Source organism: Glycine max, chromosome 18 (genome assembly GCF_000004515.6).
Source record: "Glycine max cultivar Williams 82 chromosome 18, Glycine_max_v4.0, whole genome shotgun sequence".
NCBI lineage: Eukaryota > Viridiplantae > Streptophyta > Magnoliopsida > Fabales > Fabaceae > Glycine > Glycine max.
The window spans coordinates 10537606-10550940 of NC_038254.2; the positions used below are offsets into that span (position 1 = coordinate 10537606).

General features: G+C 39.0%; 1 protein-coding gene and 1 long non-coding RNA gene across 2 annotated transcripts; one reads left to right on the top strand and one right to left on the bottom strand.

Annotated features, from left to right (window-relative positions):
• Positions 1 to 1064: 1064 nt before the first annotated feature.
• On the bottom strand, positions 1065 to 2356 carry LOC121174070 (uncharacterized). The gene is made up of 3 exons (XR_005889811.1): positions 2095 to 2356; positions 1896 to 1963; positions 1065 to 1215 (listed from the first exon to the last, which is right to left on the bottom strand). It is a non-coding gene; the product is annotated as an uncharacterized lncRNA (long non-coding RNA).
• A 5860-nt stretch (positions 2357 to 8216) lies between these two features.
• On the top strand, positions 8217 to 10791 carry LOC100798287 (cytochrome P450 83B1). Its single transcript, XM_003551846.5, has 2 exons — positions 8217 to 9160; positions 9983 to 10791. Exons 1-2 carry the CDS (start codon positions 8264 to 8266, stop codon positions 10589 to 10591), a joined length of 1506 nt encoding a protein of 501 aa, XP_003551894.1. The 5' UTR covers positions 8217 to 8263; the 3' UTR covers positions 10592 to 10791.
• The last annotated feature ends 2544 nt before the right edge of the window (positions 10792 to 13335 follow it).

Below are 13335 nucleotides of genomic sequence, written 5' to 3' on the forward strand. Positions count from 1 at the left end.
TACAGAGCCTTCACATCTTGGAATTTGAATGCTTCATATTATCTTAACTTATTTAAAATTTAAATGAAGTTTGAGATACTGGTTTAGAGCAAAGGGAAAACATTCAGATGATCAGGCCTTGCATATAACTTATATTTATTGTTGGATATGTTCAGTTTTGAGTAGTGTTTTGAAATTGGCAAATGCATGAGCTAGGAGGGCTATTTTTTTTATGCGTTAATGCCTTCATTCCTTGAAGCCTTTTTCCACAAGTAGTTTCTAGTTATGTTAAAATTTGTGTTGTCTTTGGAAAACTTATAACTCTGCCTATGTTTTTCATAGTCAGTCCCAAACTTTAGTTAAGGAGAAGGGTTGTGTTAGACCCTTGATAGTCAATGTAAAACTCAGCATTATACCAAACATAGATTACTCACAACAAATTTCTGCTAATGCTAATTAAGGACCCAGATCCAACATATGTAAAGAAATCTTTATAAACAATAATACTTGTCAAGCATAAGATGCAAAAAGTTCATGAGTTGTAAATATGAAAAGGAGAGATATTATTCCCACTATCTCATATTCCTTTGATTGTGCTATCACAGTGAGTATCATTCCCACAATCTCCGGTTCTCCACCAATGCAGACATGCCTTAAGTCTCTACAATTCTTCTTTTCCTTTCTAGTGTACACTTCGGTAATGGGAGGTCTAATACGAACAGTATCATATCACAATTCACTTTTGTGCATATGTAATATATAGAAATAGCTGATTGCCCCAGAATGCAAGAAACAAGCTTATTAATACTTTGGTTTAATTAAACATGCAAAGAAAAAGATGGGAAATAATATTTACTTACTGTTTGCATGTCTAATAAATGAAGATCATTGAAGAAGATAGAATGAGAGCAACCACCAAATATTAGAAGGTATCGGTCTCCTCAAATAGCAGCTGAATGATCATATCTAGGAACTGGAGGTGTCTGCCAATCAAAATGCAAGAAATTGGTAAGGTCATATGGAACTTCTCTAAAGCATGTAAACACACATTCCGAAAGTGTAAAATAGATACCACTTACGTAGTCTTTATCATTTTCCAAGTCAAACTTTCAAGATCGAGAACATGGACATCATTCAACAGCTTTTGGGCAATATCCCCAATTCCCCTTTTGGGCAAGTGTCTGCTCCCAAATAATTTTGTTGTAAATTCTTAGCTGCCTTTTATACCTCTGAGGACTACGATTTAATTTGATTTCAGAGTTGAGTTAGCTATATCATCTTTCTATCAAATTGTTTGCATTGCAGATGCCATTATATATTTGATACATCTTATGAATGTCTAAGAGCAGAGCTGATGTCTCAATGATGCAGCCACACAGTATAATCATTAAAAAACAATTAACAACGTGGATTTTCTAATAAAAGCCGTCTTAGAAGCAAGATTTTTTAAGATGGTTCGCTCGTAAAAACCATCATAGAAAGTCTAGTTTCCAAGAAGATTTTAACAAGAAAATTGTCTTAGAAAAATAATTAAAAATATTAATCTGTAGGCAAAAATCATCTTAGAAGTGAGATTTTCTAAGACCGTCTTCTAGTTTCTAAGATGGTGCTTTTTAGAAAAACTTTCTTAAAAAAGTAGAACTTGTAAGATGGTTTTTAGAAAGTTATGTTTCTAAGATGATTTTCTCGTAAAAATCGTCTTTAAATGTTAACTTTTTTAATATTATTTGCCAAAAATTAAAGATTCTAAAACGACTTTGTAAATTTCTTTTACAAAATTGACGTAGAATCTAACATTCACTGATATGAACCTTCAACCAATAGAGGAAGCAACAGAGAAAGCAGGAAGCAATATAGCTAAACAGGGGGTGCAAGAAGAAAAGAAGCCCAAAAGAAAAATCACAAAACCAACTTACCTCAACGACTACGTGTGAGGAAGGTGTAGTGAGGCCAGCTTCTAGAATATCCTTGGCTTGATTGTGGTCTGCTAGCAGGGGACAGAAGTATCAAATCCGTTATCAAAATGTTTTTGCTAGGAATCATTCTATTTTTAGGAAGTATTATATATAGCAATGTAAATATCAAGCAAAGGGTAGAAATGAAATAACTATTTACCTTCCTCTTAAGCTGTCTTCTTCCTTTTCCTTTATCTTTGTGCTGGAGGTCCCTGGTTCCTCGAAAAACCAGCTTCTGTGATCATAACAATTGGTGCTCTCGTTGATTGCCATCCATGGCTGACTCACCCAATCCTCCCCACCTCGCTGATGTCCTCGCTCGTTTAGGAGACACCATGCACACCATGTCTCTGAAACTGGACGACATCCTCACCCGTCTTACCCCTGTTTCTCCTTCCATAGCCAACTCCATACCCATTCCTTCCAACTCCACTCCTGTACCTACAACAACACATAAAATGAAACTCGATATTCCAAGGTTTGATGGCACAAAAACACTTGATTGGATCTTTAAGATCAACCAGTACTTTGAATATCATAACACACTAAAAAAGGATCACCTCACCATAGCCTCCTTTTACATGGAAGGTCGAGCTCTCACTTGGTTCTAGTACATGACAAGCAACGCTCAATTTACATCATGGCCAACATTTCTGCAAGCTCTGCAAACGAGGTTTGCGCCATCTCAGTATGATGATCCAACAGGCACATTGTTCAAGTTAACACAGAAGGGAACAATAGCAGAATACCTATCGGAGTTTGAGGACTTGGCGAACAGGATTATCAGCTTGCCACCGCCATTCCTCTTGGCTTGCTTCATCTCGGGCCTGTCCTCGGAAATCCACCGAGAGGTACAAGCGCATCAGCCTCTCACCCTGGTTCAGGCCGCCGACCTGGCTCGCCTCCAAGAGGAAAAGCTTTTGGACTATCGTCCACCCTCCCGCCCACGTCCTCCACCACTTCCCCTTCCGCCAGGACATCCCCCCGCGTTACCACCACTTTTGCCATCGCCTCCCCGTACCTAGCCACCACTAGTGCGTCGCCTGACACCTGAGGAGCTGACCTCGTGCCGGGAGCGAGACTTATGTTTCACGTGCGACGAGAAGTACCACAGAGGGCATTGCTGCGCCTCTAGGGTTCTTCTCCTGATCTTAGAGGAGGACGAACCCTCGTGGGTTAATATAGAACCAGGCGACCCGAACCCGGCTCCTGACCCGCCCGATAGCCCATCACAATATCAGGCCCAAATCAACCTGAACTCCCTTTCAGGCTATTTGGCCCTAGAAGCTTTGCGATTGACGGGCCTTATCTTCGGCCACCACGTCACTGTCCTTGTTGACGGCGGGAGTACTCACAACTTTGTTCAACCACAGGTGGCGACACAGTTGGGCTTACCTTGCCGGCAGGCAGAGTCACCCCTGCGGGTCATGGTTGGCAACGACCAATACTTGGAGTGCACCAACCATTGCGAAGATGTTTCAGTCGTGATTCAGGACACTTATTTTACCCTCCATTTATACATACTTCCAATTTCAGGCGCTAACATTGTTTTCAGTGTGCAATGGCTTAAAACGTTGGGTCCCGTGCTTACCAATTATAACACATTGGCCATGCAGTTCTTTTATCAGGACTGCCTCGTGGTGCTCCAAGGTGAACATGAAACACAGTCAGGCCGTCTCACCCACAATCAACTTCGTCGGATTTGCCATCATCAGTCAAACACATCGTACTTCCATATAACGATGTTGACTGACCCTTTGTCAAGCCCTACCAATTATAACACCTTGGCCATGCAGTTCTTTTATCAGGACCGCCTTGTGGTGCTCCAAGGTGAACATGAAACACAGTCAAGCCGTCTCACCCACAATCAACTTCGCCGGATTTTCCGTCATCAGTCAGACACATTGTACTTCCACATAACGATGTTGACTGACCCTTTGTCAAGCCTTACCAATTCTGACCTACCACCGGAGATTCAGCACCTTCTTCATAAGTTTGAGCTCCTCTTCCATCAACCTCAAACCTTGCCTCCGGCGAGAACGACGGACCACCATATTCATCTTCTGCCCCACTCATTGTCGGTGAACATCCGCCCATATCAATATCCCCACTATCAGAAGCAGGAGATAGAAGCTCAGGTGGACTCCATGCTACAAAAAGGGCTCATCCAACCCAGCACAAGGCCTTTCTCGTCATCAGTGTTGCTTGTTCATAAATCTGATGGCACATGGCAGTTCTGCGTGGATTACCGCTCTCTGAACGTGGTCACAATTAGGGATTGAATTCCCATAGCCACCATAGATGAATTACTTGATGAATTAGGAGGTGCCCAATGCTTTTCGAAGCTTGATTTGTTGCAGGGGTACCATTAAATACGAATGCAGCAAGATGACATATATAAGACCGCATTCAGGACACATCACGGCCATTACGAGTTTAAAGTAATGTTGTTTGGACTGTGCAATGCGCCCTCTTTGTTCCAAGTCACCATGAACACGCTTTTCAGACCATATCTCCGACAGTTCATTATCGTCTTCTTCGAGGATATTTTGATCTATAGCCCCTCTCTTGAGGCTCACTTACACCATTTGCAAACAGCTTTTCAAGTGTTGCTGGACAATAAATTTGCTTTAAAATTAACCAAATGTTCTTTTGCGCAGCCACAGGTGGAATACCTTGGCCACATGGTTTCCGGATAGGGGGTGGAACCAGTCGCTTTGAAGATTTCTGCCATTCAACAATGGCCTCCTCCATGATCCACCAAGGCAGTAAGAAGTTTCCTCGGACTCGCCGGATTTTACAGGAAATTCATTCAAGGGTATGCGACAATTGCGACACCATTGGTAGCAGTTACCACCCTTGAATCCTTCCAGTGGTCTCCTCAAGCTCAGGCCGCTTTCGACAACCTCAAACAAGCTCTGTCAATTGCCTCTGTCTTAGCTTTGCCAGACTTCACAAAGCCCTTCATCGTTGAGACCGACGCCTCGGGAGTAGGGATGGGTGCAGTCTTATCCCAGAAAGGAAACCCCATCGCCTTCTTCAGCAAGTCGTTTACCTCCAAGCTCTTGGGTGCCTCAACCAATGTTCGTGAATTATGTGCCATCACCATCGCCACGAAGAAGTGGAGGTAGTACCTGCTTGGCCATCACTTCGTCATCATCACGGACCATAGAAGCCTTAAAGAGTTGTTGACTCAGGTAATCCAAACACCTGAGCAACACATGTATTTTGCCAGATTATTGGGTAATGACTACGAAATTCAATACCGCTCCGGTAGTCACAACCAAGCAGTTGATGCCCTATCCTGTCTACCAGAATCAGAGTCATCCCTGTCCATCATCCTCTCAGTGCCATCCTTAAACTTCCTGGAGGAACTTCGTCAGTAGTTGGACAACAACCAGGAGTATCGCACTCTACGTCAATCCCTTCGAGACAATCCTCAGCAATATCCCCAGTTCACCCTTTCTCAAGATTTGGTGCTTCACTCTAGTCGAATTTAGTTACCAAGGGATATCCCAATTGCTCCTCTATTGCTTGCTGAATACCATACCACTCCGACAAGGGGCCACACCGATGTCACTAAGACCCTGGCACACATATCGGAAAACTTCCATTGGGCAGGGCAACGTGAAGATGTTAAGAGGTTTGTGGCAAATTGTATCGATTATCAGGTCACTAAGTATGAAGCTCAGAAGATGGCGGGGTTGTTATGCCCCTTGCCGATGCCGCACCGGCCGTGGGAAGACTTGTCATTAGACTTCATCGTCGGGCTTCCACCATACCAATGCAACACTACCATTTTGGTGGTAGTTGATCGTTTCTCCAAGGGAATTCACTTGGGCACCCTTCCAACTGCGCATACGGCACACATGATTGCTTCCTTATTTGTCAACATCGTAGTCAAACTCCATGGAATTCTCAGAAGCTTGGTCTCCGATAGAGATCCCCTGTTCATTAGTCACTTCTGGCAGAAACTCTTTCGTGTGAGTGGAACCTTGTTGTGCATGAGCTCTTCATATCACCCACAAAGTGATGGGCAGACCGAAGTTTTAAATCGTGTGACAAAACAGTACTTAAGGGCCTTTGTCCACCATCGACCAAGCTTATGGGGCAAACTTCTGCCGTGGGTCGGGTGGTCCCATAATACATCTTGGAATGTTGACACTGGAGCAACTCCATACGAAGTCACCTTCGGCCGGAAACCCTTTAATTTTCCAGAATACATTGTAGGCTCTTCTAACATTGCGGCGGTAGATGAAATGTTGACTGATAGGGATGAAACCTTCTAGGCCATTAGAAACAAGCTCCTAAAGGCACAAGCCAATATGAAAAGGCAAGCTGATGCAAAACAGAGGGAAATGCAATATGAGATTGGTGATTGGGTTCTTCTGAAACTTCGACCCTATCGGCAGACTTTAGCAAAGGGAGCGAAGGTGTTGACCGGCAAACTGGCCCAACGTTACTATAGGCCCTTCCAAGTCATAGAGCATGTGGGCCCAGTAGCTTACAAGCTGCAACTTCCAGAAGGGGTGAAAATACACCATGTGTTTCATTGTTCTAAGATGAAACCATTTAAGGGGTCACCTGATAGTATGGCAGGGATCGAATTGCCCACTGATTGTCTCAATGACCAACCACTTGTGTATCCCTTAGCCATCCTGGATTATCGAAGAGCTTCTCAAAAGGATCCATGGGAGGTGCTGGTTGAATGGAATGGACTTTCTCCTGATGACACTTCATGGGAGAGCTAGAAGGATCTATGCCAAAACTACCACCTTGAGGACAAGGTGGCTTTGCAAGCGCCAAGGGATGATACGAACCTTCAACCAACAAAGGAAGCAATATAGCTAAACAGGGGGTGCAAGAAGAAAAGAAGCCCAAAAGAAAAATCACAAAACCAACTTACCTCAACGACTACGTGTGAGGAAGGTGTAGTGAGGCCAGCTTCTAGAATATCCTTGGCTTGATTGTGGTCTGCTAGCAGGGGAGAGGAGTATCCAATCCGTTATCACAATGTTTTTGCTAAGAATCATTCTGTTTTTAGGAAGTATTATATATAGCAATGTAAATATCGAGCAAAGGGCAGAAATGAAATAACAATTTACCTTCCTCTTAAGCTGTCTTCTTCCTTTTCCTTTATCTTTGTGCTGGAGGTCCGTGGTTCCTCGAAAACCAGCTTCTAAGATCATAACATTCACCGTTTACAAACGATAATTTTCTTAATTTCAATGTGGGAAATATTTCTGCTATTTACAGATGGATATGCAGTTTTGCATGGGAGTGAAGGATCTTGTGAGAAAGCTACGCTCAGCTTTTACATCTTTCATGTGAGGAGACATTCTGTTAGAATTCGTATTAAACCGACTTCAAAAGGCATGAGAAGAATAGGAGTTATACGGTCAACCATATATCAGTTTAAAGTTCAAGTTATTCGATATATTTTATGCTTACATGGCCTTGTGTAATGTCTGTGAACTCATCTACTTCAACCAAATTCTCCTTTTTTGCATGGTCAACGAGTTGACCATGTTATTGGTACCACCTGTTTCAAGTTTCAACAGTTACTATACAACTGGTTAGGCATTTTTTGGCAGGAGGTTGAAATTTCTTAAAATATTCATTACTTTTTTTAAAAAATAAATAGGAATATTAGTATAAAACAATTAACAAGAAAGATGCAAAATTATCCATCTTAAAGTGATCGATGAGACTAAATCCACTCACAGGTCACAGCTCACACGAAGGGACACATGGAATCGACCGCGCATGAATGACATTTTTCATCTTATAGTCTTTTGACAACACTTAGCTCCAAAACCTACTACGAACGACAACTTATTCCATTATCACTCACTAAAAGCCACGAAATGATCACGAGAGAGGAACATCATCAATCAACATCGATCCACTGTAACTGTAAGTGCATCATCACACGTGGCTGCCTAACGGCTCATGCCACCTTCCACTGCCGGAGCTGCCGTCACTCCACTCGTACGCATTTGCACATTCCCTTCCCATCCTACACATATTACAATTTAAAACTACATTAATTAATATATTTAACTCTGGATTTTGTTTGAATAAACTTCTCTAGAGAAGTACTTAATTATAGCATACGCAACTCCCAAAACATTCGTAAAACAACTAACAGGGTCTTAACATTTTCAATGTCAATCACATTAATAATCAACCGAACATAATTGTATTAGAAAAAGGCATAGAGGAACAGAAGCACGCGCGCATATATATATATATATATATATATATATATAAGTGTGTGTGTGTCAAGAAATTGTATTACAATATTGATCATCTCTCTCTAATAGTCCATGGACCAAAATATGTTACTATTTATTCTTTTAGCTTTTCCCATCTTGCTGTTATTTTTCTTTAGAAAACACAAAACATCTAAGAAGCAATGCTTACCACCAGGCCCTAGAGGCCTTCCCTTCATTGGCAATCTTTATCAATTCGATAGTTCTACTCTCTGTTTGAAACTCTATGACCTCTCAAAAACATATGGTCCCATCTTCTCCCTTCAACTTGGTTCAAGGCCAACCCTAGTTATTTCCTCACCGAAACTCGCCAAGGAGGTGATGAATACCCATGACCTTGAATTCTGTGGTCGACCCTCCCTCATAAGCTCAATGAAATTTTCATATAACGGGCTAGACATGGCATTTTCACCCTATAGAGATTATTGGAGACACACAAGAAAAATATCCATTATCCATTTCCTTAGCCTCAAGCGTGTGCTAATGTTTTCCTCAACAAGAAAATATGAGGTTACCCAGTTGGTAAAAAAGATAACGGAACACGCTTCTTGTTCCAAGGTTACCAACTTGCACGAGTTACTGACGTGTCTAACAAGCGCTATAGTGTGTAGGACTGCTTTGGGAAGAACGTACGAAGGGGAAGGGATTGAGACAAGCATGTTCCATGGCCTGCTTAAAGAAGCACAGGATTTGATATCTTCCACTTTCTACACTGATTATATTCCATTTGTTGGGGGAGTGATTGATAAACTCACCGGATTGATGGGTCGTCTTGAGAATTTGTTCAAGGTGTTGGATGGCTTTTATCAGAATGTTATTGATGAACACCTTGATCCTGAAAGGAAGAAACTCACGGATGAAGAGGATATAATTGATGCCTTGCTTCAATTGAAGGATGATCCTTCCTTCTCAATGGATCTTACTCCTGCTCACATCAAACCCTTGATGATGGTTATTCTATTTTTCCCTTCATCTTTTAGCAACATTCCTTTCATTTTTCAGCACCTTTTATTTGTTCTTAATTTTCCTGTTTTTATTCTCCCTATCTGTTAGTTAACTACCAGGTAAAACATAAATTAAATTATCCATGCATCATCATCATAATCACCATTGAACAAATAAGGTGATTTTCTCATCCCTCAAATTTTTTTATCTATCTATCTATATCACTCTTATAACATATTTTCAACAATCTTACTCCAACACCTCAATAGTATAAACATTCAATTAACACTTTTCATATTTCTTTATTTTTCTTTTTTATCACATCTTACTATCTATGACATTATCACTCTTCCCTCTTCAGTATCATTCTCTCTCATGGTGTAAACTAGTTTTTAGTGTCAACAAAACATTATTCTTTCTTATTAATTATCGCTTTAATACTATAAAACCAAATAATTAATGAAAAATAAATACATTCAAAATTTTAAATTTCTTATAAGAAAATACACTTTCTTCATCTAGCAATTAAAAGGATTGGTAAAAAAATATTATAAGAAAATTTTAAATTATTCAATTGTTAATGATTAATATTAATATGACAGATCTGAGAGCCCATATACCACTCGCGCAACAGTCTTGCAGTTCAAAAGTTGAAACGTTGATCTGGATCAATTTGTACAGATTTACTGTTTTAGGGATCAAAACAACAAAAGTTAACTACTTTCAAGAATTAAATTGTATATTAACTTATTTCAAATAACTTTTGTTGCTATTATTATTTTTTAAAGTTTATAATTATGGACTTTTCATTTCTTTTGTCAATCACAGAATATAATTTTAGCAGGAACAGATACAAGTGCAGCCGCAGTAGTTTGGGCTATGACGGCACTGATGAAGAGCCCTAGAGTAATGAAGAAAGCCCAAGAAGAGATTAGAAATGTGTTTGGTGAGAAAGATTTTATAGGGGAAGATGATATTCAAAAGCTTCCTTATCTTAAGGCAGTTATAAAAGAAACAATGAGAATGTACCCACCACTGCCTCTTCTTATACATAGGGAAACGATTAAAAAGTGTAGCATTGAAGGGTACGAAATTCCAGAGAAGACATTGGTGTATGTGAATGCTTGGGCAGTGCATAGAGACCCAGAAACATGGAAGAAGCCAGAAGAGTTTTATCCTGAGAGGTTCCTAGACAGCAAAATAGATTTTAGGGGATATGATTTCGAGTTTATTCCATTTGGTACTGGACGAAGGATTTGCCCGGGTATCAATATGGGAATTATCACAGTGGAGCTTGTGCTTGCTAATCTTCTCTATTCTTTTGATTGGGAAATGCCTCAAGGGATGGAAAGGAAAGACATAGACACTGATATGCTTCCAGGACTTGTCCAACACAAGAAAAATCCTCTCTGCCTAGTTGCTAAGAAGCGAGGGTGATTTCGAATTTGCATCACAGTGTTATTATAAAAGTAATTAGAAAATAATTTATGTAGGCATTACTATATGAATCGTGTAAGAAGTACAACTGATACGGGGTAATTACTTATTAAAACTTAATTAGTGATCGTGAGTTTGAGTCTTGGATATGCATGTACGATTACATTTAATAATTGGAATATGAGCTTTGCTGTCCATCATAAGTTTATCTTGTTCAAGCAAGACTGCTTCTAGTAAAAGACACCTAGGTTTCTTACCAAAATAAATAAATAAATTGTTTCTGTAATAGGCTTCTTGTTGTGACTCTATGTCAGGAGCTAGACTTTTTTATGCCGTATTTATTATGTCAAAATAATAAATAAGATTTACATACTTGTTTTTAAAAATAAAAGTTCGAATATATACAACCCAAAGTCTGTAATAAAAAAAACACGAATCATGTACTGTGTTAGGAGCTAGACTATTTTACAGTCAATGTCAGTACTAACAATCAAAAACGGAACCAACACTACGCATTGATCAGACTCAGAATGTTGTGACTTCATCTACTAATTTCTAGACCGATCTAGAACATCCATGCTATGGTCTTCCTCGAGTTTACTTGGCGTAGCAATAGGATTCCTACTGGTTATCCCTTTGGGGTGCACTAGCATATCGGTAATAGTACAATTGGCTACAAGCTTACGCCAAAGGGCAGTAGCGGGTAAAGGTATAAACATCCTAAAGTTTCCTTCAATCTTAAAGGAAGGAGTAGAAGAGGGTTCAAACTCTAATTTGAGGTCTGCAGTAAACAACAATTGACGAATGGGGACACACCCTCAACCCATCGTCGAAATGAGACTGAAGCTCAATGATGGTGGCACTACAAGAAATTAAAGCTCAACTAGTAATGGTAATTTTTGTCACTAGCTAATATCAATGTCACTAAAATTTCAATGATGAATTCTTAAAAATTACATGTAATTGCTTTGACACTATTGTTAAGTATTTTTGGTTTTCAGGGGATCCATCACCTAAACATTAAATAAATAACATAAATCATACACAAAAAAAAAAAGAAAAAACAGGGAGTGAGGTTCTAACATAAGGCAGCAATATGATAATATCATCAACGGAGCCTAATCTCATAGACAATCACAATGAAATATATACTAAACGATTCATATTACAACACAAATAATAATTAACTAGATGCAATGCATGAATGCATAGACACTGACTCATCTCAATGCAAAGAAGTTGACTTACCTCAACGGAATACTTTCCAACAATCACTACTAAAAAAATAGCCTTCTACATCGGTTTTAATGATCTTTCTACATCGGTTATGACGCATGGTGGTAACACAGTGTCGTTGAATATCGACATCGGTTGGAGGACCGTCTTTAAAGGGTGACATTTCTACATCGGTTGTGTAGTTCAACCGATGTAGAATGTGAATTTTCTACGTCGATTTTAGGGTTAAAACCGATGTTGAATGGTAGGGTTTCTACATCGGTTATTAATCTACCGATGTAGAATGGGTAATAATGACAAGGTTTCTACATCGGTTATAAGACAACCGATGTAAAATTTGAAGAATTTCTACATCGTTTATTACTGAACCGATGTAGAATGGGTAGGAATGGCAAGATTTCTACATCGATTATAAGTCAACCGATGTAGAATTTGAAGGGTTTCTACATCGTTTATCACTCAACCGATGTAGAATAATGATTTTTTTTATATTATTTTTGCAAAATTTCTAATTTCCCCTTCAAATATTGATGTGATGTTAATGATGAAATTTTAGCTGTTTCTGAAGTCCTTAACTGATTTAACCATAACCTGCAGTTGACATCTTGGCAAAGTAAATTTCACACTGAAAACTAAATTTCACACTGAAAAGGTCAGACAAAGTAATATTGAAATGGTGCCCGGTTCCCCATGCATATCATACACAAACAGTAGCAGAACATGGCTATTTATGAATTATAATATCTAAGTCCAGCCTCATGATAAGGTCAAGAAACACTATATAACGAAAAAGATAGTTCAAATAGCAGCATGTGGATTTTAAACTCCTCTGTAGGTCATTGAAAAGATTCTATCACTGCTTCATATTTTAAGCACCAATTCTTTATCAACTTTTTAAACAACTACTTACTCAGATAATTATTCACTTGACAATCAGCCAAGTCAAAAATGTAGCACCGAGAGTGTTTAATATACTCTGTAAGCTAATATATTTATGTGAAAGGATAATGAAACCGAGAGTGTTTATAGTTGGATGAATTCATCCATAACCCCTTATATTCAATGGGCTGAATACAAATTCCAAGCAGTTAAGTTTTTCTAAAGAAATAGTTTTAATTTAATTCAATGATAGTATAACTCTTGCATGAATCATAGGTATTGATAGGCCTATGAATCCGGTCGATGCACTGTAACCATTTTTGTAGTAAAATATATATTATATGACATATAGAATACTCATAGGCATAGCATTAGTACTTCAATATTTTCTAGCAGTGAAACATAACCAATAAATATAGTAACATATCAAAGATCTAATTAAAACTCGACTTCTAATAAACTCACAGTAATTAGAGAGTTTATATTTTTATTTGATAACCATACACAAGATTATGGATAAAATAGTCACTCTTGTAAATAGTAATAATAATAATAATAATATCAGAATTGTTGTCTAAATTAAGAATAATTAAAATGAAATGACACTTCAAAGAATAAAATCAGAATTT

Bases quoted from the DNA above. Each gene is read 5' to 3' on its own strand.
- LOC100798287 (XM_003551846.5), top strand. From the start codon at position 8,264: ATGGACCAAAATATGTTACTATTTATTCTTTTAGCTTTTCCCATCTTG. The intron at 9,161-9,982 runs GTTATTCTATTT...TGTCAATCACAG, and splicing joins ACATCAAACCCTTGATGATG to AATATAATTTTAGCAGGAAC.